At 52.8% G+C, this 27571-nt stretch overlaps 1 protein-coding gene across 1 annotated transcript; it reads right to left on the reverse strand.

Moving 5' to 3' along the window:
• Positions 1 to 2325: 2325 nt before the first annotated feature.
• On the reverse strand, positions 2326 to 8001 carry Inhbb (inhibin subunit beta B). Its single transcript, XM_036202300.1, has 2 exons — positions 7428 to 8001; positions 2326 to 4923 (listed from the first exon to the last, which is right to left on the reverse strand). The coding sequence occupies exons 1-2, from the start codon at positions 7885 to 7887 to the stop codon at positions 4148 to 4150; spliced, it is 1236 nt and encodes a 411-aa protein (XP_036058193.1). The 5' UTR covers positions 7888 to 8001; the 3' UTR covers positions 2326 to 4147.
• Between the last annotated feature and the right edge of the window lie 19570 nt (positions 8002 to 27571).

Below are 27571 nucleotides of genomic sequence, written 5' to 3' on the forward strand. Positions count from 1 at the left end.
TGTCCCAGGGGCAAAGTGCTGCTGCATGCCGGCTGTGAGCTGAGCTGAGAGGCCCCTCCATGTCCCATTCTGAGCCAGCCTTGAAGAAAACACAAACCAAGGACAACCTGGGGGCCTCTAACACCGATCTTCCCCTGCCTGCCTGGGAGGTGTGGGAGAGGGGAGGTAGGGTTGGGCCAGTCTTCCCCTCCCCCACAGTCCTCTAACTCATGGCCTTGAGCTCCTGGAGTCACTGAAGATCCGGGTGTCTTTGAAGGTCAGCTGAGAATGAACTCCACATGGTGGCTACAGGGCATGGCAGAGGATAGAAGGGAGCACTTGGGAGGATTGGGGATAGAAGCCTTCTGCCTCTGTCTGTCCCACTGGTCCCAGACAGCGCTGGGATGAATGTGAGAGGTAAGGGCTAGAAGCCATGAGACCACAGGGAAAGGGAGGATCTCTTCCAGGCCAGAGGCACTGGTTCAAGAACACTGCTGCTGGGACTAGCAGTGTGATGCTCCAAGGTCATCTGCAGGAAACCTGGGTCGCTCGGGCCAGGACCTCCTGGGAGAGAAGCAGGGTGCAGAAGAAAGAAAGATGTAGACTGAGAAATGAAAGTCATGAGGTAAAAGCTGTACCTGTTAGTAGAGTGCTCATCTGACATGCACCAAGCCCCGGGTTTGATTCCTAGAACCCTACAAACCATGCAAGATGACACACGCCTGGGATCCTAGCACTAGGGAGATGGAGGCAGAAGAAGCAGGGATTCCAGGTCATCCATGGCTACATAGTAAGTTTGAGGCAAACCTGAAGTACATTAGAGAAAAAGAAAATGAAAGCCAAGCCAGCCCAGACCCTCAGAGGTACCTGGCCTCACTGTACCTCCTAGCCATGGTCAGTGTGTGGGCTGGGCCCATGGGGACACATAGCAGGGTCGGAGAGCAGAGATGCTCAGTGGCTGTTGGCCCCCTAGCCCAGACCCATGTCATGTCCTTCTCTCTCTGGTCACTTTTATTCTCCCACCCGCAAAAACTATCCCAGAGCAGAGCTAGGAAGATGACTTGGTCAGTAATGTGCTTGTCACATAAGCATGGGGACCTGGATTCAGGTCCCCAGTATCCATGCAAAAGCCAGGCATGTGCCTATAACCCAGTGCTGGGGAACTGCAGACGGGGAATTCTCCAGGACTTGTTGGCCAGCTACTCTAGCCCAATCAGTGAGCTCACAAACATTAAAACATAAAATAGCCAGGCGGTGGTGGCGCACGCCTGTAATCCCAGCACTCGGGAGGCAGAACCAGGTGGATCTCTGTGAGTTTGAGGCCAGCCTGGTCTCCAAAGCGAGTTCCAGGAAAGGTGCAAAGCTACACAGAGAAACCCTGTCTTGAAAAACCAAAATAAGTAAATAAATAAGTAAAATAAAATAAAAAGCCCACAGGGCCTGCAGGGCTCAGATAAAAGCAATTTATAAGTCTCCAATCCTCACAAACCAGCAAGTGGGTCACCTGTGGCCAGGGACCCTGTCTTGGTGGAGTGACCTTGGGTAGGGTGGATCTAGGCTCTCAGCTCCCCTCCTACTCTTTGGGAAGCAAAGATGCATAAGATGACAGGACTGAGCAGGTCTCTAAGTCCTACCTGGTGGTGGCTGAGCTGCTGTGATTACTAAGGCTAGCCACCACCTCCTTCTACTCAATAGACTGCTATGGCAAAGGGTGATTAGCATACTCACAGTCCCACCTGCTTACTGTCTAATGACAGGTTCTGAACCCTGTTCCCTCCCAGTCACCTAAATCAGAACCTGGAGGTGAGCACAGAGGCCTGGGATGTTAGAGAAGGAACTCACCTTCCAGGTTGCACACACCCTTTGTGGTCTGAAGCCACCCTTTGTGGTCTGAAGCCTTCCGCCGGCACCTTCACATTTTTCATTTACCCTCCACCCCATTTGTATGTGTGTTGTGTACAGCATGTGTGTGGAGACCAGAGAACAACTCAGAGGAGCCAGGTCTCTCTTTCCACTATGTGGGACTCTGGGCTCGAACTCAGGTCACCAAGGTTGGCATCAAGCACCACAGTACTTTTGAAAAGCAAAGAGATCCAGCTTTGACAGAACAGAGCTAGTGGGGGACAGGGATGGTAAACAAACGTGTCATTCGTTAATCTGCTAGTTGCCTCTCGGCTGGTGTTCCACCATCTCTTCCAGCTTCTGTGTGACCCGTGTGTCTGGCCCACAAGGGCTCTGGGAGTATAGAGAGCACGCCGTGGGGACTGTGGGCATCGGAGCCGGACACCTGGACCAAGCCCTTCCTCCCAGCTGCCCACTGCCCCAGACATCACACAAGGCAGGAAGCCCATGGCACTCCGTCTTTTATTTTCTTAAACTGTACATGAACGTAAAATACTTGGACAGTCAGTCTGTGGGGGGAAGTTGTTTGGTTTTAAGTTATTATGAAACAGAAACTGAGGAGGGCTTCATTAAATAAACTAAAGATGAGAACTTACAGATACACACCTGCATCCTACCATTGTTTTTTAATTCTACTTTCTGCGTGTGTAAGAACAGAAGAGACACGTCAACTGAATAAAAAAAAAATTCACTTATACCCTGAAACTCTGGCAGGCCACTCAGGGGGTTGTTTAGAACATCTACCTCATAGAAGATGGCCTTACCATCTAATAAAAATTAAAACTGATCCGCTGGCCTCTTTGGTTCCAAAATTATGTATAATACATTTAACTGTATTCATTTTTTTCCGCTGCTATAAAAATAACTTTTTTTCAAATGGCAGTTTCTGACTAACCATGCAGCTAAATCAGTGCAAACATCGAAAGCGATCATTCGCTTAGAAAAGAAGCAAAGGATTTCATTTCAAGTATAAAAATAGAAAAGAGACGTACGAGTCCAGTTTCGCCTAGTGTGGGTCAACCCTTTAAATTGCATAGTTCACGTGGCACTTGGACATCCTCAAGGACAGCACCCACGGCAGCTCTTGCCCCAGGGCCACTTCTGGACACACATAGTCCTGCAAGTGCTTTGTGGGGCAGGCAGGTGGGCGAGGGGAGTGGGCAGGAGCCATGTCCACGGGCAGCCCTGGAGGCGGGGCCCACCCACGGGGACAACTTCTGCAAAGCCACTGAAAGCTTTGCCCTGGTCTCTCCAAGACCAGTCAAGCAACTCACCAGAACACCTCCGCTCTACCTACCCCTGCCTCCCCTGGGCTCTTCCCCTGGCCTAGTGGCCATCCCTGTTCCTCCTATGGCAGCACTGCAGCACTAGGAGGATGTCCCCAGCAAAGGGCACTCACTGATTGCAACATTTTTTTTTCCCTTCTCATTTAGAATCCACTTCAAAGGTCATAGCTCATAGGCTCTTTTCAACTCTGCAACTGGCACAAATGACCTGTCAGTGGTTGGAGACAAGATTAAAGCATAAAATTAAGACCCTTCTCCTCTCCCCCCGCCCCCCACAACCCCTGAAAACAAACACACACACATAAGTCACACCAGGGATCCAAGCGACAGACAGTCAAAGGGTCACTGTCCCTGCTCCATGGTCTCTGTGACAGGCGAGTCCCTCCTGGGCTATCTGCCCTCTCCAAGAACAGGGTGGCACAGCTCTGCTGGCCTCAAAGCATGAAGGATGCCAGGCGGGGAGTGAGCAGGCAAGACTGCGCCAGGCGCTGCGGTGAAGAGCCTGGGACAAGCCAGGGGCACATGGCCCTCCACCCGCCTGTGCTCCCAGCCTGCTTTTCCTCTTGGTGGCTCTCTGGCTCACTCTCTCTGTGTCCTGTCTTTGTGCTTTTATGTGTGCTCAGAAGGCGCGATTCGGAGTGCCCGGCCAGCTGGTGGGAATGGTAGCCGCTCACCCCATTCTCTCCGACTGACAGGCATTGGTAGCTAAGCTGCCAATTGTCACCGCATCCGTTTACTGGTATCCTGGAGGCTGCTGTGTGGGTGGCGGGGTGAGTCTAGCTACGTGTGTCTATGTGTGCGGTTAGGAGTCTCTCATGGCACAGGAGGGTTCTCCCTCTGGTTCTGACTGGTTTTCTATGAAGTAGGAGAACGATATTTCAGGCCTCACCCTGGCACTCTCCAACGGAACAACCACACTCAGCTCTCCTGCTCCCTCAAAGCCCCTCGCACGGGCCTGTGCTCCGCACACATTGCCACTGTCAGGCGCAGCCACACTCCTCCACGATCATGTTGGGCACGTCCCGCTTGACAATGTTGTACTCGTCATCGAAGTAGAGCATGGACATTGAGCTCAGCTTGGTGGGGATGCAGCAAGAGTTCACAGGCCCTGGGTTCAGGCCACGCATGCGGTACTGGTTCACCACAGCAGTGTGGAAGGAGGAGGCTGAGCCAGGGACCCCAGCCAGGTAGGCCGGGCAGCTGCCCTCACAGTAGTTCCCGTAGTAGCCCGTGGGTGCAATGATCCAATCGTTCCAGCCGATGAGCCGAAAGTCGATGAAGAACTGTTGCCTGCAACAGAGGCTGGTCCGTCCGTCACACTCTAGGCCCCGTTTGCGGATACGATGTCTGCTGTCACCTAGACGGGCCTGCACCACCACAAAGGGCCTGTGGGACTCCTCACCGGGGTCCACAAACACGGGCACCACGGCCAGCTCCTGGCAGCTGTCACACTGCACATCCAGGTTCAGGCGTCTCTCACCCCGCTCAAATAAGGCCTGGATGGCCTCTGTGATGGGGAAGGTATGCCAGCCACTCCGCTTCAGGTCCACCTTCTTCTCCACTACATTCCACCTGTCACCACGACCCTGTTCCTGGAAGTACACCTTGACTCGTACCTTCCTCCGGCTGCCCTTCTCCAGGACATAGGGGAGGAGTTTCAGGTACAACCACAGGCTGGCCTGCACCACAAAGAGGTTCTGGTTGCCTTCATTAGAGACGAAGAAGTACAGGCGGACCCGGGAGGAGGCGAGGCCATCTGTGGAGACGGAGACAGGGAAGAAAGGGGCCAAGTTAATTCCACGAGAACACAAGGCAATGGGGAAATGGACTCTGCTGTGTGATGTTGGAAATGAACACCCGCCACAGCTGGAAAGTGTTACTGACCAGAAATACCATTCCTGGGGCCCGAGCCTCTGCCATAACCTGCCAGAGGCAGAAGAATCACTTCCCATTGAGAAAACAGGATCGGGTGGAGCCAGAAGGTCCAGACCTATAAAAATCCTGCCTCACCTCTCCCAGGCCAGGGCTCCCTGGAGAAGGGACTGTCAGGCCTCAAAGCTCAACAGAACCACTTGTCAGGAGCCCAAGTTCTTAACAAGTTGTATGGGTCTCTGAAAACAAAACCGAGATTGCAGGGAGGATTTGGGGTAGGTTGTTTTAAATGCCGCCCCCCCCCCCCCCCCCGCCCCGTGCGCCACCACCCTCGTCTTCTTTCTGGTTAACTTAGGGCATTGCAAAATCAAGCTGAACCACCTACAGCCTTTTTGCAGTGTTTACCTAAGCATGATCTGATCCAACCCCCAGTGGGGACCTCCACTGCAAACAAGCAAGTTGTGCTCAGGTTTCTGACACAGAAGTGTGTGTCCTGTAAGCTGCAAAGTGCAGCCCTTGTTTCCAAGGAGTTCCAAGGGGACAGGACAGCAGCCTTGGAAACTCCAGGTCCGATCCTTGGACCAGACCCTGGCCATCTCAGGTGGGGTGGGGTGGGGGGTTGCTAGTCATCTCGATGATGCATTTCAGCCCGAAGTGTAAGTAACCATGCCAGACAAGGACGATGTCCCTCTCGAAGTACATTTCCTCAGCCCTTCCCTCTGACAGTCTCTGCAGACAGACGTGGTTCTGGATCCCCCACCCCCCCACCCCCCCAGCCCTTTCCTCAGTTCTCACTGGCTCCTCTAATAACACTGACGTCTGACTTTGAAATAGGGGAAACTGCAGCCTTAAAAGCTGGTCTTGGCCGAGCTGCCTGTGACCTGAATCTGTTATTTATAAGTCAAAGAGCTGGCTCCGTGAATCGGACCAGAAATATAACAGCCCCTGCTGTCATTTTGTGCCACCGGGACCAAAAGGCCTCTCGACCTTCCCGAATCACATTTCTACTCTGGGCCCCAAAGCACCTTTTAATCCAAGCCCTCTAATTGCCTGCCGAGCTTTCCTTGACTCTGGTGGACAGCTAAAACGGCAATGTATTTCTTTCTAAGCACAAACCAGCCTCGATTGTCTCCGCCTTTCTCCACACTCGCCCATGCAAAACTTTTCATCCCTTTTTATCCCCCGGCAGCAGCACAGGCAGTCTGCCTGATGCCTGGGAGAGTAGGGGGGGCATTTGCAGCCAGAGACATAGCTGATCCCACCCCTCCCTCTTCCCAGGCTCTCTGCCTGTCCCCCACCCTGACTACATCTACGTCGGGCTTCCCCCTCCGAGACCTTCTCTGGAGTCCCCTCAGCACAAATGGGGCTGAGCTCTCGCACAAAAGCCAGCCTGCCTCATTCAAGTCCTGAAAAGGACAGCGATATCTAAACCACTTACACCGTTTCCTGCCCAGGAAATTTTCCTTCTTCTTTTTTTTAAATTTCCTGAGGTTATTTTTCTTCCCCCTTCTCTTTCTCTGATTTTTTAACATTTAGAGAGTGGACAGAGATTTGCAGCGCGGGGCCAAGGACGACACTGCAAAAGGAATCCCACTCTTTGTTAACTACAAACTCTGCAGCTCTCTCTCTCGGACTAGAGAGGGCTGCGGCTGCTGCTGCCAGGCAAGCCTGAAGGCATGGGCTGTTCCTGAGCCGCGTCTTTGCGTAAATGATGGACCTGTTGAGAAGCTGCCTTCCGCCGACTCTGGTGCCCACACAATCGGAAGGGAGGTTGCCTAGCTCTCCTCACCGATGCTTCAGCAATCCTGGCAAGCCTATGCCGCCGGGCGATGGAAGCGGCCCCAGGGGCCTCTCATGCAGTTCTCTCTCTCTCTCTCTCTCTCTCTCTCTCTCTCTCTCTCTCTCTCTCTCCTCTCCCTCTCTCTCCTGCTCTCTCTCTTCCTCTCCTCGCTCCGGCCCACGTATATCAACAAGCACACACATCTCCATCTACACTGCTAAGCCTACACTCTGATCGTGGGAAACAAAAACATTAAGCAATCACCAAGCAAGTGCCCGCAGAGCCAGGGCTGCGCGCATCTGCAGGGAGGGGGACGCGCGCCCAGAGGCGCTGGGGCCCGATTCCCGAAAGCAGGGATGAAAGGCAGGGTGCTTTCCGGTTGCTTCAGGGAAAGAGAAGCAGCAAAGGGTCTGCGGTCTGGGTGCGGAGGGTAGGAGAGGTCCGCCACCTGGAGACAAGCGCAAGGCCAATGCAGAATGGCCCAGCTAGGAGCCTAAATGCCCTCGGGCGTGCTGGCTGCAGAGGCGGCGAAGGCAGCAGGAGCTTCCTAGGAGAGGGAAGAAGGGAGGGATCGCGGCCGCCGCTGGCTTCCCTAAAGCCAAACCCACCTGTCTCGGCAAAGCTGATGATCTCGGAGACGCGCTCCTGGCCGTCGGCGCCCGGACTGGCGTGGCCGTCGAGGTGCGGGATCTCCACGCGGCCATCCTCGCGCACCTTGCCCGCGTGCAGCTTGCGCAAGGCCGTGACCATGGCGGCCTTGGGCACAGCGTGCGTGATGTTGGGCCGGCCCCGCAACTGCAGGCGGCTCAAGATGTGTCTCTTCACCGCCTCCAGGAAGTCACCGTCCACCCGGCCCAGCTCCTCCGGTCGCCGGAAGCCGCCGCCGCCGCCGCCGCACGACGTACAGGTGTCCTGCGAGCCACCCGGAGCTCCGGGTGGCGGGGGCGGGGGCGGTGCAGCGGGCGACGGCGGGGGTGTGGGGGAGCCCCAGGCCTCGGGTCCCAACCAGCTGGCCGCCAAGAGCAGAAGGCAGGCGGCCCCCAACGCCCGACCGGGCAGCCCGTCCATGGTGCGCCGCTGGCGACGAGGGCGCCCGCCGCGAGGCGAGGCGAAGCGAGCTCAGGGCCGGGCTCCGGGCTCCGGGCGCACCGCCCCGCCCCGCCCCCGCCCGGGCCTCCGCCCGCCCGCCTGCCGGGAGCGCTGCCGCCGGCTCGCAGGGGGAGGGGGCCGGCCGGGCCGCGGGGGTTCCCGCGCGGCCGAGAAGGGGCGCCGCGGGGACCAGAGGGGCTCGCGGGCTTTTTGCGGGGGGTGGAGGGGACCGCCGGGTCACTGGCGCGCGGGCGTCTCGGGGCGCCTAGGCATCTGCAGCTTGCCCATCCTCTCCGCGTCGAGGGCCACCGCAGCCCCCCAGTCGGGTGAAGCGAAAGCGATGAGCGGCGGCAGTGGCGCTGGAGCGGTGGCTTGGCTCGCCTGGGCTGGAAAGGTGGAGAGAAGCCCCAGCGGACGCAACTCGCTCTGGAGACCGAAGCGAAGGTGCCAGAGCCCCCCGGGCGCGGCGCTGCGGAGGGCGCTGCGGCTGGGGCCCCGCGACCGCACCTGAGCGCCTCGCCCTGTCGCTGCTCGGAGCGAGGACAGGGCCGCCCGAAGCGGCGGCGATGATGGGCAGGTCGTCCCTCCTGCTCCGGGCCGGCGGGAGGAGCGAGCGCGGAGCCGGGGAGCGCCGCCGCGCGGGCCCCTCTTACAGGCGGCGCCGAGCCCTCCTGGGCCGCGAGCCCTGCGGTCCTCCCGGCGCGTCACCCGGCAAAGTTGTCTCCAGGCTCCCCCGGGCGCTGCATCCACGGGCGGGCGGGCCGCGGCGCGCTTCTCCGGGGCCTCTGCTCCTCCTTGCTTCCCTGAGCCTGGCTGCCTGCGCGGGCCGGCCGGGGCGGCGGAGGAGGGAGAGGCGGTGGCAGGGCCCTTCTCGCGGCTGTCTCTTCTGCCTGCCGCGGCAGTGGTGGCCAAAAGTCTCTCTGTGTCCCCGGGATCGAGTGCCCTGGTTCGCGCTCCCACTGGCACACGCCGCAAGGCCGGGGAGAGAGCGAGGCGGCGGTGGCGGTGGCAGCAGCGTCCCCGCGCCCAGCCGTGGCTCAGAGTGCAGAGCGCGCCCGAGGAGGAGTTCTTCGCTTTGCCTTCTCTTCCTTTCCACTCCCTGTTCTTTTTTTCCCCGAGGGGTAAAAAAGCCGCACAATCTCCGTATGTGCGCGCGCGTTGAGATAGACGTTGGCAGGAAAAAAAAAAAAAAAGAAGGGGGGAGTGTCGTCCGGGCCGTGCGGGAGGAGACGGTCCGCGCCTCCCTGCTCGGGCTTCCCGGGGGCGGAGGGGGAGGCGGATTCTGCAGGTCGGTGCTGCCTGATCCTCCTCCCACCCCCTCTTCCCTCTGCTCTTTCTCTTTCTGCCTTGGCGAGGAGGGGCGAGGAGATTCTTTCCCCCTCCCCCCCCCCCCCCGCCGCGCCCCGTGATGCCAGGCCAGGCCACTTTTGCTACCTCGAAACTTTCCCACCACGTGAGTGCCCAAGACCCTCGCCCCATGGGACGATGGATAGATGGCACAGACGCTCCAGGAGTAGGATCCGGGTGCTTCTGGACGCCTCCCTATTCAGGGCCGTGCAGGCCTTGCCCCTGTCCCAAGCTGTCGCCCTTCACAACCAGGACAGGCGATCCTCACTCGCCGCATGCGCCCCAGACCCTCCAAGAAGCGATCCTTCGCTGTCCAGCCTGGGGGTGGGGTGGGGGCAAGCTCTAATGCAGCAGAGAAGCGGTGCGGGTGGATGCCACTCCCAGACTGCAGCGCCCCCTTCTAGCGTCCCAGGCCGCCGTCCCAATGGGCGACAGATTAGCCCCCTAGGCTAGCAGAGCAGAGAGACAGGGGCTGCTGGAGGCTGGGCCAACTCTGCCATAGTCGGCCAGAGGGTCTGCCTGCATTGTGCGGGGTCCCATCTTTGAGGACCCAAAGCCTCTGGAGTCCCAAGGCTTGCCAGACTGATGGGATCTCCACTCTCCCATCCCAGTCTTGGCACACTTGGCCTCAGACAAACCCAGATTCTAGTGAGGGGGTCAGGCACTACCGGCTTTGAATCTAGCCCACCGTGTCCAGCCTCTTTCTCGTCTGTAAAGAGGCACTGTGATACCTGCATCACAACTGACTCTTTGGGCGGTCCTGACTAAGCCAACCTCGCAGAAGCGTATAAAAAGACGGTTCTGGGGTGCCTTTTTCTGGCTTCCAAGCGGTGGAAGAGAGTCCCAGCCCTGACTAGAGAACTCCGAGTGTAACACGTTCTTTCTGTGCCTCCTCCCGACCCTACCTGGGTCTGAGACAACAATGCTCATAGGGCGCAGTTCCCAGAGACCAGAAAGCACTGCCTGCCCCTCCCCCGCGCCGCCCCCTTGCTCTCCAGGACCCTTGCCCACATAGGCTCACCTAGCGACAGGCAAAACTGGGAGGTAGAAGTGTATGGATTGTTTTCCTCGGCATTGGGACGACCCTGCCTAAAGAGACCTCGGACTTGGGGAGGGCAGTCGTTCCACCAAAAAACACCCATTGCGAACTTCCCAAGCCAGCCAGCCCTACGATGTGGACCTTAGCCAGAACTGCAGTTCCGCGGAAGCACGAAAGTCTGGGAGCAGAGCGCCCCCTCTCTCCCAGTCCGAGGAACCGACTAGAAGTCTGCGGGGCAAAACTAGGGCGTGCCTGACTTTGCCAACTCTTGAGTCTGAAGCAGGGGCCCTGCAGAACCCTGAAGATACCAGCCCTTCTGCCCTCACCGGACTCATTCTTTGTTGCTCCCATCCTGCGTCCTCCCCGCGCCCTACCAGAGGCCCAGTGAACCTTTGGGCAGGAAGGAGATAGTCCTGGCACCTGAGACAGCCCATCCTTGAAGATGGTCCTGAGCCCACCTGGCCTATCTCAGTTTCTGTGCGCATCTTCTCACCAGGCACCACACACACTCCGGCCCTCTGGCTCTTTCCGTCACCTGAACCACCCACCATTTGGCGAATTCGTTCTCAGTCTTTAAGATTTAGCGCAGTCTTTCCTCCTGGGTGAAGCCCTCCCTGGCCCTCTGTGCCCCGAGGAAGTGATTTATTTGATTAGGTGCCCAGTGCCTGGCTGGCTGCCTCATTGCCTGACTTAGCTCCAGCACAGAGGCTAGGCCTCATGGGCCCTGTCTAGTGCCAGACCTGACAGATGATCAGGGAGGGCTTACGAAGGAACCACTGATGAATGAACGGGAGAGGTCATTAAGCCAATGAGAGGTTTAATGCCCCCTCCCCTCCCCCAGCACCCGCCCTGGAGGACACTCCTGCCTCCCCTTTTCGTCAGCCTCAGTTGTGCTGGACAGGACTGGGAACAGGGAGGAGAGCAGGAGACCAGCGCTCTGCCTTCAGGAACTTGAAGCAATCTGCTGGTTGACCTGGCACCGAGGAGGCAAAAGCCACCCTGTGCTTGTTGGTGGGAGGAGGGTCGGCGCTTCCAGCCCTGCTGCTAGTCAACTGCAGGAAGGGAACTGGGTCAATCATAGTCAGAAACCATCTGCTGGAGAAGCTGGGATTATCCTGCCCTCTGCTGATCCCCCAGCCCACAGGAGCCGAGGGTGTAAATTGAGTTCTTCTAGATTACCTTGTATTTTCACAGGCGGGCAGGTGGGGAGGGGGCCACCCATCCCCTCTAAAGGGAAAGGACTGAGTTCCTGTTGCATCGAAGGCTCCTTTAGCACTGGCCTCAGTGTTCCTTCTGCGGGTGACTCCAGCATTCAGTCTTGGCCAGGGATATGACTGTGCCTGTTAATTTTGAATACAATAATGCCTATCAGTGCCATAACCAACGCCCTGCAAGAGGGCTGCACAACCAGGCCACCCCCACATAGGGTTCTGGCTTCTTGCCACTATCAAGGAACTCAGGCTCCACGGCAAAAGCAAGGGGAAAATGTGGCAACACTGGATGTGGGCACACAGAAGGTGGAGGAAATGTCATCTAGGAGCTCAGAGCATTTCCTCTCATGCCAGATTATTGTTTTTTTTTTGTTTTTTTTTTTTTTTTGTTTTGTTTTTTTTTGTTTTTTTTTTTTTTTGTAATCCATGCTAAGTGTCAGTGTAGGACTAACAAAACCTTCAAAGAAACAGGATAGACCATAAAAAAACAACAAGCCTAGGTGCTGGAGAGAAGGCCCAGCTGGTAAAGGGGCCTGTGGTGTGTGCATGAGGACCTGAACTTAACTCGCCAGACTCCATGTCAAAGAGCTGATCATGGGCTAGGGCTAAATAGAGCTTAGAGGGTGAGGTGCTTACTTACCTAGAAGGAAGCCCTGGATTCCACCCCAGCAGCCCTTGAACTGGGCATAGTGTTGCATACCTATCATCCCAGCCCAGGGAGGTAGAGGCAGAAGGACCAGGAGTTCAAGGTCACTTCAGCTCTACAAGGAGTTTGAGGTGAGCTGGGGTTACATGAGACCCTGTCTCAAAAACAAGCAAAACAAACAAACAAAAACCAGGGTGTGGTAGAACGTACCTTGTCATCCCAGCTGGGGAGGTAGACAGGTGGATCCCTGGAGCTCAATGGCCAGCCAGCCTCGCCTACTCAACCAGTTCCAGGCCAGTGAGAGATGCTGTCCTGTCCAGGAAGAGGAGGAGGAGGAGAGTGTCGGAAAGACCCAACGTTGACTTCTGGCTTATACACACGCATAGACACAGACACAGACACACACACACACACACACACACACACACACACACACACACACACGCATGCACAAATGCACACACACTAAGTCTTATGGCTCACTTGCCAATATTATTAAGACCCCTGGTACAATCACACAGCCCCTGCAGGGTGTGGGGGGGGGGCACACAAGACCCTTGGCCAGAGGGTGGGTTTGGCAGAGCTGGGCTCAGGAACCTGGCGCTCACTTTCCAAGCACTGGCAGAGAAGCCCCTGTTGTTATTAGACGGCACCATCCTCCATCATGATTCTTTAGGACAGCTCTGGCTGCATGGAAGGAGCTGTGTGCTGGCCCAGGGCACAGGTCTGAAACAGCTGTAGCAGGACCACCAAGGGGCAAGGAGCCAAGGCTGTGTATCATGTGTGTGTGTGTGTGTGTGTGTGTGTGTGTGTGTGTGTGTGTACTGGTTAGTAAGAGTGAATATACAAGGCAGTGTGTGCGTCAGAAGACAATAGGGAATATTAATCATTCCTTAGGTACTTTCCACCTTTTGTTGGCAATAGGGTCTCTGATTGGCCTGTAACATCACCAAGTAAGCCAGACTAACTGGACCACAAGCCTCCAGGGATCTGCCTGTCTCTGTTCCGCCCTTCCTGCTGATCTTTTACATGGGTCTAGATATCTGGACTCAAGTCCTCACGCTTGAAAATCTGTGAACCCAAGATGCAGGCTGACTGAGCTACTCTCTAGCCTCGGAAAGAGAGCCATGGGGACGTGCTTTCAAAGCCCTTGTAAGAGGCCGGAGATCTGGCTCACTGGCTAATGACTGAGGCTCTTCCTTTCCATTCCCAGAGCCCTGGAACTCATAACTGCTGTAGCTCCAGCTCCAGAAGACCTCTTCTGGCCTCCTTGGGTACCCTCCCCCAACAGCACGCGCGCGCGCACGCGTGTGCACACACACACACACACACACACACACACACCAATAAAAATTAAAATAATCTCAAAAAGTAAAAACAAAAAAAAAATTTATTTAAAGCCCAAGACACCCCAGGCTGCCACCTATGTCCCCGCCAGGACAGACGGACAGCTCACATTTTCTAAGGCCTCAGCAGTCCTGCTTCTTGGGTTCACAGTCACAAGCATAAGACCTGGACCCTCTGGAGTATCCGCCTGGAGCTTCCCAGTGCCCCCAGCTCAGAGCCTGCCCTAGTCAACGCTTTATTTTAGCTGAAGAGCTGTGGGACCCACATGGGTTTGGTTGGCATTCTATACGGCAATTTGAGTCTCCTACACATCCTCTGGGTTCATTCACATGCTCACAGAAGACCGCCACATGTCGGCTTCACATCCTTCTCAGGCATACAAGCATAGTGGGCACTGCATACCTCCTTCTCTGCGTTATTCTGCTGCCTGTGTAGGAATTTGTTTGTCTTTATGATGGGTCTCATATAGCCTAGGTTGGCCTTAATTTCAAAAAGGAGCTAAAGATGACTTTGAATTTTTGATCTTTCTGCTTTTTCATCTCAAGTGCTGGGGATACAGGAATGCACCATTATTCCTAGTTTATGGGATGCTGAGGATCAAACCCAAGGCTTCCTGCACTACAATGGAGCACTCTACTGAAATCTTTCCACTGTCCTGTCTAGACAGACCTTTATTTGAGAGAGACTCTCACTATCTTATATGTAGCCCAGGTTGGCCTGGAATTCACTAGATCAGGGTGGCCTCAAACTCACAGAGATCTGCCTGCCTTGGCCTCCCGAGTGCTGTGACTAAAGCTATTTGCCAGCATGCCTGACTAGACAAGCATTTTAACACTTGTCATCTATAATGTCACTTTTGAGTTTTCTGCCTCGGCTCCTGAACCCAAGCTCCACCATTTATTTGAACCGCCCCTAAAGCTCTGTGCTAGGCCCTGCTCTCGGGGAGGATCCAGAATTGGGAAGGAGTTGGCTTAGAGAGAACACTCCTTGTCTTTTTCCCTAACAGCATTAGGTTGGTTGCAAATAGGATTTAACATGCTTTGAACACTCGGGAAATATTTCAACAGCAGGCCCCTGGGGATGGCTGTCCAAGTTGATATATTTTTCTGCATTTAAAAAAAAAAAAAAAGAGGCGCTAAATACAGCAGTTGGTTAGTGGCCCACTTCAAATTGCTAGTCACAAACTCTTCCTAGCATAGAACCCCTTTCTGATCATTCAATAAATATCATGGAGTCGCCATGTATGGTGACACAGGTCTGTAATCACAGCACTTGAATGCTAGAGGGTCAGATGTCCAAGGCTATCCTCAGCTACAGAGGGAGTTCGTGGCCAGCCCAAGTCACGTGACACCCTGCAGCTGTAAGCAAATAGGGAAGGGATGCCCAAGATGGCTCAGTGGGTACATGCACTTGCTACGCAAGCATGAAGACCTGGGTTCAAATCCCAGCACCCACATACAAAGCCGGACACGGCCACAGCCTCAGTTCTAGAGTGAGGAGGAGGGTAGAGACTGGAGACTCCTGGAGGCTCGCTAACCAGCTGGTTGAGCTGAAATAGCAAGCTCTTGTTTCAGTGAGGGATCCTGACTCAAAAAGAGAGCAATGGAAGAAGACACCAGAGTCGGGCTTCATCCTCTATACTTACACACACAGGAGAACATGTACATACACACACACACATACACACACAGAGAGAGAGAGACAGAGAGAGACAGAGACAGAGAGACAGAGAGAGAAAGAGAGAGAGAGAGAGAATGGATGAGCTAATGGCTAGGAATACAGCATTGCATGACTCATCACCCCTGATACCCCCATCCTCATTCCCAGCTCCAGGCGCAAACTGTCCATCTCCTGTGTCCTGGGCCAGCACGCAGCTCCTTCCATGCAGCCAGAGCTGTCCTAGCACAGAGTAGGCTGGTGCTGCTTGATAACAGCAGTGGCTTCTCTGCCAGTGCTTGGAAAATGAAAGCCAGGTCCCTGAGCCCAACTCTGCCAAACCCACCTTCTAGCTAAGGGCCTTGTGTTCCACACCCAATGGGGGCTGTGTGGCCAACCATTGTACTTGGTTCTCAACTATATTTGCAAACGAGCCCCAAGTCTTAGTGTGTGTGTGTGTGTGTGTGTGTGTGTGTGTGTGTGTGTGTGTACCCGCAATTCAGTCACCTTCCATCTTATTTGATTCCATTAGAATTGGCACAGGCTTAATCTCCCCCAGCCCAGCCTCCTGTTTGGTGCTCAGAACTGTTAGTTCCAATTCCTCTCCCTTGGTGGCTTTTACTCTAGCTGGCCATTAGGCAGGAGCCTCCTTCACCCATTTGCCCTCTTCCTTCCCTCTCAGGCTCAGAGCCCAGAAAAAAGGACTCTAAACTTTCCTCTAGCCTAGGGCATGCAACGCTCCATGCCTCTTCCTTACTATGGGTCAGAGTATGGGGTAGGGAGAAGGGGAAGATAGGGGCTTGAAGGACCAGATTTTTCTTGATAATTGAATGTGTTTATATCTTATCAGACATTTCCTGCTTGGTGAGGAGGGCAGTGTTTCAGTTCTGGGCCACTGAGGATGAACATGGATTTTGTGCTTGCTGTCTATCTACATTGGTAAAAGATTCTCAGAGTCAAATAAGTGTGCCCAGGGCAGATACAATGGCTCAGCATGTAAAGATGTTTGCAAAGCAAGCCTAGAGACCTGAGTTCAATCCCCAGGAGCCACACAGAGGAAGGAGAAAGCTGATTCTCACAAATAGTTCTCAGTACATGCACACACCAAATACATGAATAAATGAATGAACATTATTTTACATCTTTTAAAATGTTCAGCTGAAGTGTGGAGGTGCATTCTTTTCACCTCAGCACTTATGAGGCAGAGGAAGGCAGACCTCCCTGAGTTCCAGGCCAGCCTGGCCTAATAGTGAAATTGTGTCTCAAAACTAAATAATTAAATAGGGTGCCAGAGAGATGGTGTGATGGGTAAGAGCCCTGGCTGCTCTTCCAAAGAATCTGGGTTCTATTCCCAGAACCCCCATGGCAGCTCATAACCATCTGTAACTCCAGTCCAGGGGATCTGATGCCCTCTTCTGGCTACGTGCTGCACAGACATACATGCAAGCCAAATACCCTCACTCATAAAATAAAATTTTCAAAATTAACTAATAAACTGACTTCAATAAAAAGGCATAGGCAGAGCTCAGGCTCCCAGCATCCTCAGTACCCCACTGGCTCATAGGTCCATGCTAGCAGTCCTGTCTGCCCAGAGGTTCTCTGCAAATGCCAAGGATTTGAGGTCTTGCCTTTGTATATGTTTCCAGAAGAAGGAGAGATGAATGTTTGTCTAACATGCACCAGGTCCTGGGTGTCTAACATGTACCAGGTCCTCAGTACAAAATAAGGTGGCCACAGTGGTATATGCTTATAATCACAGCATGTGGGACGTAAAGGCAGGCAGATAAGGAGTTCATGGTTATTCTTGACTATACAGTGAGTTGGAGGCCAACCTGGGCTACATGAGATCCTGTCTTTAAAAAAAAATACAGAACATTAAACACAGATTTTACTCTTGTCTCCCTTAGCCTAAGCTTTCTCATACAACTTTTTGCTGGTCCAAAAGTAACAGTGCAGAGTATAGAACTGCACTCAATTTCAACACAAGGGCCTGCCAGGGCATTGGTTTTCATCAGATCCAAGGCCCTGAAGTGCTTCAGCAACATTCTCTCAATGATCCGAAGAAGGCAGCCCCCCTGTTACCATCCAATTCTATTACGATGGGTGCATAACATGCTTTTTGAGACTGGAGCTCAGGAGCCATTTGGTGATCAAATCCAGATCCACTCAGACATACATACTGGTGATCACTCACAGTCTCCTCCATGAGGACATGGTCTGACTTCTGGGCCCTCAGCATGACTCAGCTCATTCTGCACAACCCTCCGTCTTCCCCACCATCCACTTTGTTTTGTGTGCACAGGTGTGCATGAATGTATAAAGCCCAGATTTCAGCTTCGGGTGGCGTTTGTCAGGTATCATCCACCCTGGTTTTTGAGACAGTATCTGCTAATGGCCAGGAACGTGCCTAGCAGGCCAGGCTGTCTGATCAGTGAGCCTCAGGGTTCCTTGCTGTACAGCCATGCCCAGCTTTTTCACATAGATTCTGAGGATCAAGCTCAGGTCTTTGTGCTTGCAAGGCAGGAGCTTGGCTCCCTGAGCTGCGCACCCAGCCCCTAACCTTGTCTGTTTGCTTGTTTGCTTGACACAGACTCTTCTTATATAGCCCAAACTGGACTTAGGTTCACGATTCCCGTGTCTCAGCTTCCTGGGTGCTGGGATCACAGACCCAGCTCCAAACCATACTCTTTGATTCATTATACACTTGTGTGAAAGGTCTGGCTTTTGGATAATGAGTACCACACACAATAGTGACAGGCCAGGGTCCTGCCCTGCCTCAAGCACAGGTACCAGACAGGCAGCCAGCATTGGGTCACTCTGAAGGTCCAGACATGGGAGAGGTCTTGGTACTGTGAGGTATGCAGAGGGTGAAGGAGAAGGAACTGTGCTGTGGAAAGAGATTCCTGGGACACGCTGGGGGTTGGAGTGACCCTGGAGGAGGTAGAACCCAGCCAGTCAGGGTCAGGAGGGATGTCTGGCAGGGTCTCACAGACAGCACACTTCTAAAGGGCAGAGTAGGGTCGTGGTGACTTCTCAGGGCTTCCTGGCCAGCATGAGCCACTGCTCCACTCCCTCCGGTAATTACTCTTGTCGTTAGGAATTTTCCACTCCAGGCAGCCAAAGTCTGGCTTCAGGTACTTCAAGGAGACCTCAAGCGGAGGGCGAGGGGGTAAAGTACCCTGTTAGGGAGCAGGAGGGGCAGAAAATTGGGACTTGGGAGATGGAAAATGACGAGGCAGGGTCACACAGCCGGAGAGCCTCAGGAGTAGGTCTCAAGCACCCAAGTGTAGCACAGCAGAGTTCCTGAAGGAACCCAGAGCCCCCCACCACAAATGGCAGTGAGGATCTTTTAATTCCCTTCTGATCAGGGCCAGTGAAGGCTTAGGATAGACATGGCACACTCACTGCCTTGGCTAGTCTCTGCACCTCAGGATTACATGGCTGTCTTCTTACATCGAAAGTCAGAGTCTGGGGTTGGGAGGTGGGGGAAATGCTTACACTACCATTTGAGACCCATGTCCCTTCTTCCTTTCCATCACAGATGTTGGCTCATAATTACAGGATAGTTGACGGAGTAAGGCCCGTCACATCTCTGTCTCAAGCTGTAGAAACAAGGAACACACGAAAGAGCAAAGCTTTGCATCCTCTCGGTTGAGATGAACCCTAAAAAGGGCAAACCTAGAAGTCCAGCTCAGGATACACAGAGACATTTGTTTGGGGACTGTGCTGTTTCCACTAAAACAAGAGGAAAATCAGAAAGTAAGAAAGACAGAATGAGAGCCTTCAAGATGGTTCAGTGGGTAAAGCCACCAAGCCCAACAACCCGAGTTCAATGCCCCAGGACCACAGGGTGGAAAAAGATCCAACTTCTGAGCAAGTTGCCTTCTGACCTCCAAACATATGCCATGGCATTCACTCACCCTCATCTCCACCTACCCACACAAACAAACAACAACAAAAATTTACTGGAAGAAAAAATCAAGCAGAGTAGGCACAAAGGATGGAAAGGAGCCTGAGTTTCGTTCTGCAGGTAATGGGAAGGTGGTCAAGACCTTGTTAAGGGCTTCTGTGATTTGCCCAATGAGATCACTCTGGCTGCTGGTGGGGAAGGAAGGGAGAGAGGGTGCTGAGCTAGGTGCTGTTGCAACAGTCCGGTGAGAGATGAGGGGGTTCGGCCAAAGCTCCAGAATGGGGTGGTGAGAAGTGGCTGGATCTGGCCCCTGCTTGGGGGCTGTGCTGATGGAGCTTGATGATAGATTGGTTGTGGTGTAAAGGAACTCAGAGAAAGCAGGTGGATCCACTGGGCATGGTGGAGCACCTGTAACCTCAGCATTTGGGAGGGCCGAGGCAGAGAACCTCAAGTCCCAGGTCAGCAGAAACTATGTCATGAGACCCTGGCTAGAAGCAAGAAGAAACAGAAGAGGGCTGGAGGAGGCAAGATGCTTCAGTGGGTAAAGGAGCTTGCCCAGCAAGCTGGGAGACCCAAGGTGGATTCAGAACCCATGTTAGGGTAGAAAGAGAGAACTGACTTACAAAGCTGCCCTCCGATCTCTCCTATATGGGTGTCACGGCACATATGTCATATACCACACTAGGTTGATAGAATGCTTCTCTAACATTTGGGGCATCCTGGGTTTGATTCCCAACACAACATAAATGTGTGGTAGTCTACGCCTATACTCAAGGAGGTAAAGGGAGGAGGATCAGACCCCTCAAGGTCACCCCCCCCCCATACACAGATATTTCAAGGCCAGCCTGGGCTAGAGACCTTGCCTCAAAAGAGGGAAGGGAGGCTATTTGAGATAACTCAGTGGGTAAAGGTGCTTTGCTGCCGAGCATGCCGGTCTGAGTTTGATCTGTGGGTCCCACATAGCGGAAGGAGAGAACTGACTCACAAGTGTCCTCTGACCTCCACATGCACACTACAGCATTGACAAGCACACACACACACACACACACACACACACACACACACACACATACACACACACACACACACACACACACACACACTAAATAAATTTCTTAAGTGTAATTTTAAAAAATTTTTTGAGACTGAGTCTCACTATATAAACACTGGCTGGCCTCAAACTCACAGAGATTCTGCCTCCCAAGTGCTGGGATTAAAGGCGAGTGCCATTGTGCCTGGCAAAATGTAATTTTAAAAACAGTTTCTTTAAAAGGGAAAGGAAAAGAAAGGACCGAGAATGAGGCTGAGACCACAGCCAGGTGGGATGCCCCTGAGAAAGCTGGGTGGAGGGCCACAATAGAAGTTCAAGTAGATTGGCCTGAACTTGGCATCACCAGGCTGCAGAACAAGGAAGCCGATGTTGAGGTTTGGGACTTGGGGCAGAGGTCTAACAAATGAGGCAGCTGCCAGCACCTAGAGTGGTCTTGAAAGCCCGGAGCAAGATGAGTTCTCCAGCAGGAGCTGAGATGAGAAAAGATGAAGGCCGAGCCTGGCTGGCCCTGGGTACTTGATCCTGCAGAGGTGGGGGTGCCAAAGGGGAAGGAGAATGTCCAGACATTGAGAGGGTGTTGAGAGGGGAGCAGGGCCAGGGCCAAAGGCCGGGGCAGTGACTGCAGGAGAACTGGGAAGCAGGGGTTGGTGTCCCCGCTGCATGTGTGTGGAATGTTCTGAGGGAACATGTGGGTCCACGAGGGGACTCCCAGCAAGGGTCAGAGCTAAGGAGGATGTGTGGCCAGAAGGGTTTTCCAACCTCAAGTACCCCAGGTATCCCCCCAAAAAAGCTGCTCCACTCCTGCTCAACAAGATCCCCCAAGATGGTAAGGAGAGAATGGGGGACCTGGGGTGGTTCTCTGGGTTTGAGGCTTCACTTTAGAGCCAAGTGCTTTCCAGGTGAAGTCCCTGTGCCAGAAACACATGAGGACATCACCCAGTTGCCAGCCAGGGCTGCTGCTCCCTGTCAGGGTGAAGGAAGTGGACCCGTGTCTGAGCAGGGGTCTGAATCACACTCTCCGGAACGGTGTCAGAGCAGACGCTCATGGGTCAGTCCCACATCTCTGAGTCTTGTCTACACTCCACTGATTGGGTGACCTGGTTGTCCCCTCCTGGGCACTGGAGGATGAAAAGGAGAAAGGCTAGAATCATTGAGGGGTAAGTCCTTTATTGGAACTTCCTCAACACAGTCAAGAGTAGAGAGAACAGTGTGTTGGCCTCCTCAGGAAGAGAGCGGCCACTTGTTCCTAGAGGTCATTTCTGCAGATAGATTAGTTATTTATTTACTTACTTATTTATTTATTGTGTGTGTGTGTGTGTGTGTGTGTGTGTGTGTGTGTGTGTGTGTACTCAGAGGCCAGAAAGGGGGTGTCAGTGTCCTCTGTCATTACCATTCTCTACCTACCCCTTTGAGACAGGGTCTTTCCTTGAACCTGGGGTTCAAGTTTTCTCAGGTAGGCTAGAAGCCAGCAAGTTCCAGTAATCCTCCTGTCTCTGCTCTACCTCACCTCCTGTGGTGTTCCAGGCATGTGGGAGACACACTGTTCCATGGGCGCTGGGCTCTAAAGTCTGGTCCTCTTGACTGCATAACAAGCTCCTTTAACCTCTGAGTCCGGCTTCCTAGCTCCTTGGTTTTTTGTTTGTTTTGTTTTGTTACTGCTGTTGTTTTTGAAACAAACAGGATTTCATATAATCCAGGCTGGCCACAAATTAGCTACACAGCCAAGCATAACCTTGCTCATCCTGCTCCTTCTGCTTGAGTTCTGGGGCAAAAGCATGTGCCACTGGACCTGACTTCTGTGGTACTGCAGATGGAACCCAGGACCTAGTGAATGTGTTATCAACCGAACTAGCCTGTGCCCTAGAGCTGGTTTTGCTGACTGTCCACTGCGAGATTCCCCACATTGCAAGTCATCAGATAAGACTGCCTTTTGAGAGGCTGAAGAGATGGCTTGGCAGTTAAGAGCACTGGCTGCTCTTCCAAGGGACCTGGGTTCAATTCCCAGCACCCACATGGCAGCTCACAACTGTCCGTCACCCTCACAAAGATACACATGCAGGCAAAATACCAATGCACATAAAATAAATAAATCTTTTTTTAAAAGTGGCTTTTGAGTTCCAATTTCTTGGCTTGGGATATTCACTTTAAATTTGGCAAAACCTAATGGAATAGAAAATAATTTAAAGGCAAACAGTCTTGTGTAACATTGTGCTTCAATGATGGTGGCGTCCATATTTATGTCTGTATGTGTGTATGTTCTAGGTGGCCATGTCCAGTTGACAAATTAGTTTAAAAGCTGGTGGCCTCTTGTCCTCTCCTTGTGCCCCACCCATGGAGGAGTGTCCACACAACAAGTGGATGAGGCCTGCCATCCCCTGGCTGACCAGTTATTCTGGACAAGTGACAGTCTTGCTTCATGGAGACAAAATGGACATGGACAAACCTAGCCAGTTGTGTTTTCCCTACACCTGCCCTTCTCAGGAATCACGTGATACCCTGCAGTGCGGCTGGTTGTCATAGAGCACTATACTGTCTGTCACCTTCCCCATAGCAGCTCTGATGACTTGCAAGGGACCCCTGAGGTCAGGCCTGCTGACGGTTAATGTCCCTTCATAGAAGAAGGGCAAGGGATGGTCATTGGTCCCTCACCAAAGATTCCGGCCACTCCCTCCTGATGTAATTCTGCTCTCATTGCACATGGCCTCATGGTCCCAGAGGTATCAGAGTGTATAGAGGGTGGGAGGTTAACTAAAGAGGGAGAAATCATCTGTGCAGCTATAGGGAAGTCGACATCCATGCTGGGATACTTGTCAGAGGTATGGCTACTCTATGGGTCAGTCCAGTAAGCTCATTTCTTCATAGTTGACTTGGAGGACATTTGTCTGTGTCTCCCGGGGGAATGAGTACCCTCAATGCTGACACACAGCAGTGCGGTGGTTACAGAGGGATAGGGATGGTGTGGTGTGGTAAGGTGGGGTACAACAGCAATGCCAGGTGGTATGTGGTGTTGCTCAGGGCAACACAGTGCAAGTGAGCACAACCAACCTTCTTTGGAGAATCACCACTCCCACTGAGACCAGCACCCAGTCCAGATCCTCCATCCTCCAAGAGAATCATGGCGGCTGTCCTGGCTCACCACAGAGGCACCCGCACACTCTGTGTACCCCAAAAGTACCACTCCCAAAGGTTCTAATGAGAAATGAATGACTGTTGCCTGAATATGAGGGGATCTAAGCCCCCAGGTGAGTGGGGCTAGGATTGGGAACCCCTGGCCAGGAGGGAGGCTTAGGCTCATCTCCACCAAGCTGAGTTATGGAACGCTGCAGAGAGGCTTCTGTACATAGTAGGGTCAGCATCCACGCTGCAGGACCCCCGGCTGTGGCAGAGTTCAAAGCAGACTGCTTGTGCATCTGGCAAGGCCTTGGAGGTCCAGCCATGGGTGTAGTCCTGCCTTGCACCCTGGGGACCAAAGCCATTCCATTAAGGAACAACTGCCCCCAATGTCTCACTTCCTCACAGGTGCCTTCACTCAAGCTCTCCCAATTATCCCCTCCCATCTAGAGGTGACCTCCTCTTCCTGTCGCTGGGCAGTATGGACCCCGCCCCGTCCACCCTCTGTGTCCCCAGCCTGACCTACATTCCTGCTTTGGTTATTTCCTTGAGAGGATGAAGGGCCGTGCAAAGACAGCTAGAGCCAAGTTCAGTTTGTTGTCACCATGTGGAGGAGCTCCCCCTGGACCAGCGAAGAGTAAGGGGATCATGTGCCTCCATGCACTGGTCACCAGCTTCCACAATCAGGGCAGAGTGGCCAATCTGTGTGATTGGTGACACAGCCATTCCCACTGCATGTGCAGAAGGTCGTGGAAAACTCCAGAGAAGCCTCCCAGGCTACAAGAGTGCTTATCTGGAGACCTATGTCCTGGCCTCGGGCCTGAGCAAGCCCCATGTGCCTGGCTGTCATGGATTTAGGCATTTCCCCATGTGCCTGGCTGTCATGAATGTAGGCATTTCCCCATGTGCCTGGCTGTCATGAATGTAGGCATTTCCCCGTGTGCCTGGCTGTCATGGATGTAGGCATTTCCCCAGCACCTACTTCTTAAGAGAGGGGTCTTATGAAGGTTTGGTCTGTCTTCTAGAATGTTCTAGTGGGATTCTTACATCCTTACTTGGTGAAGGGAGCCTTTATTCATTTAGCACCCAGCAGGCCAATACTGAATTACCAACCACCTTAGAAAGAAAATTAAATAGCTTCTAGAAATCTGTCAACTGGGGTAAGGGCTGGATGGACGACTCCATTGGTAAGGTGTTTGTCTTACAAGAATGAGGACCCAGGGTTCAATCCCCAGAACCCATGTTTAAAAAGTCAATGAGGTATCTCAGAGTCATTTTGATTTGCATTTCCTGGATAATTAGGGATGTTGAGCAATTCCTTAAATGTCTTTCAGCCATTTGAACTTCCTCTGTGGAGAATTCTCTGTTTAGTTCTATAGCCCATTTCTTAATTGGACTGTTGGGCATTTTGATGTCTAATTTCTTGAGTTCTTTATATATTCTGGATATCAGCCCTCTGTCAGATGTGGGGTTGGTGAAGACCTTTTCCCATTCTGTAGGCTGTCGCTTTGTCTTGTTGACCGTGTCCTTTGCTCTACAAAAGCTTCTCAGTTTCAACAGGTCCCATTGATTGATTGTTTCTCTCAGTGTCGTGCTACTGGTGTTATATTTAGGAAGTGATCTCCAGGGTTGGGGATTTAGCTTAGTGGTAGAGCGCTTGCCTAGCAAGCACAAGGCCCTGGGTTCGATCCTCAGCTCAAATAAAAAAAAAAAAAAAAAAAAAAAGCAAATAAGAAAGTGATCTCCAGTGCCAATGCGTTCAAGAGCACTTCCTACTTTCTCTTCTATGAGGTTCAGAGTAACTGGATTTATGTTGAGGTCTTTGATCCACTTGGACTTAAGTTTTGTGCATGGTGACAGATATGGATCTATTTGCAGCCTTCTACACATTGACATCCAGTTATGCCAGCACCATTTGTTGAAGATGCTTTCTCTTTTCCATTGTACATTTTTGGCTTCTTTGTCAAAAATTGTATGTTCATAGGTATGCGGGTTAATGTCAGGGTCTTCAATTCAATTCCATTGGTCCACATGTCGGTTTTTATGATCTGTTTGGGAGGCACCCAGGCTGTAGGACCAGGACCTGTCCTTAGTGCACGAGCTGGCTGTTTGGAACCTTGGGCTTACACAGGGACACATGCTCAGCCTGGAAGGAAGGGACTGGACCTGCCTGTACTGAATCCATCAGGTTTAAATGAATCCCCAGGGATGTCTTGGTCCTGGAGGACATGGGAATGGAGGGGAGGGGCTGGGAGAAGGTGGGGGTGGGGGCGGGAGGGGGGAGGACAGGGGAACCCATGGCTGATGTATAAAATTAAAACACATTTAAAAAAAAGCCAATGAGATAGTTGATGCACAATTGTAATCCTAGCTCTGGGAAGGCAGAGACAGTCAGCTAAAAGTAGAGCTCTCTAGTCCAATGAGAAACTCTGTCTCAAAAAACTATGTAGGGTTGGCAAGATGGCTCATGCCACACAAGCATGACGACCTGAGTTCAGTCTCCAGAGCCTGAGCAAAAACAGAAAGAGAGAATTGACTTCCAAACATTGTCACCTGATTGTCCATGTACACCATGGCAACACACACACACACACACACACACACACACACACACACACACACACACACACCACTTATTACATTAAAAATTTTTAAAATAAGTTGATGTCTCCTGAAGAATGACACCCCAGGCTGACCTGTGTCCCCACATGCACACTCTTGCACATACACATGCACACCCACACAATCCACCAACTAGAGGTGACCCTTTTGCTGTGGGATGAACTCCATCGGAAGTAATTTAGTTCTTGGGAGGACAGGAGAGATACAGGCAAAATGGCTCATTTCCAACCTCAATGGCTTTGTCCGGGTTTTGCTCAATCTCCTGGCTAACGGCTAAACCATCTGAACTCTCAACCAAAATAAATACACCTCTGAAGTTGAACAATGTTATTACATCAAGGCTGATGTAATGGTTCCGAACCATGAGAAAATCGTATTCCTGCATAATGGGCCCCTCTGTTCAGCCGGGGGAAAGGCTGGGCTGCTGGCTGCCGGTCAAAGAGAGTTTGGCATTTTCCATCATTGTTAAGCTGGGTGTGTGTATGTGTGCATTTGTGTGTGTGTGTGTGTGTGTGTGTGTGTGTGTGTGTGTGTGTAACCTCATTAATGATGTTGCAGTCACTGTGGTGTGGAAGTGTACAGATAAATAGATAGTATGTTATAATTCGAGGGTGCAGAGCAGGTTCCTAGGCCAACCCAAAGAGTTCCAGAGTGATCAGCCTCTGCCTCTTCAGCCCCCAGATCCTTCCTTGACCCAGCTATTTACAGGGCGGCACCTCAGAGTTTAGTGGCTGTCTACGACGTGACTTGAGGTCACGTGACTCAAAGATTACTTCACCTTAGAGGGCAACTTTGAAGTAGAAGTTGGAACTCATATCTGACCCCCGGAGCACCTAGGCACGTGTCCTTGGCCCCCCTGGGAGTGGGATGTGCAAACAAACAAGCCATTTACTCAGGAGGCCAGCCTGAGCTGAGGAGTGGTCCCTTGGACATTCTTCATACCCATTACTTAGACAGCACACACCCCCAAGCCGCCACTGGTCCGCCCCTGGTCCTGAGAACCCTAGTGCCTTTGGCTCTTCAGCAGGATCTATCTGGAAGACACACCTTCTGTTTCCCACCGAGTCAGGGGCCAGTCAGAGGGTGCCGTTGACATAAAAACACAGGACACATGTTGACACAGGAACAGGACTGTTGGATCCAGTGAGTAAAGTGGTTGCCTTGTGAGCATGGGGACCCGAGTTCAACCCTCCAGAACTAATCAATGAAGAAAGACAAGTGTGGTGGCGTGGGTCTGCAATCCCAGGGCTGGGGAAGTGGAGACAGAGCAGTTCACAGAACCTGCTGCTCATCCGCCTGCCTAGCTGAAACAGAGAGCTCCATCGTCAACAGGAGACTCCTTCTGTAATAAGGTGGTGAGTCACTGGGGAAAACACACAGTGTCAACCTCTGATCTCCACATGCGTGCACACACATACACACACATGCACACACACACACACACACACACACACACACACACACACACGCAGGCACGCATGCATACCATGAGAAATCTGCTGCCCAATGGGATCTGAGCCCTCCAAATCCAGGCTCTATGGAGAAGGCAAATGTTTTGGTTTTGGATTTTTTACATATGAACACCAACTGTCAAGCATGCATAGAACTCAAGGTTAGCCTCTGCCCAGGGTCCTTGTGCACATCTTAACAAGAGACTCTGAAGACTCAGGACCTGAGCCGCCAGTTCACAGAGTCTGAAGGCACCGACCACATCCGTAGCACA

The sequence above is a fragment of the Onychomys torridus genome, chromosome 11 (assembly GCF_903995425.1).
Source record: "Onychomys torridus chromosome 11, mOncTor1.1, whole genome shotgun sequence".
Classification (NCBI taxonomy): Eukaryota; Metazoa; Chordata; class Mammalia; order Rodentia; family Cricetidae; genus Onychomys; species Onychomys torridus.

Bases quoted from the DNA above. Each gene is read 5' to 3' on its own strand.
- Inhbb (XM_036202300.1), bottom strand. From the start codon at position 7,887: ATGGACGGGCTGCCCGGTCGGGCGTTGGGGGCCGCCTGCCTTCTGCTC. The intron at 4,924-7,427 runs GTGGGTTTGGCT...CCGTCTCCACAG, and splicing joins CATCAGCTTTGCCGAGACAG to ATGGCCTCGCCTCCTCCCGG.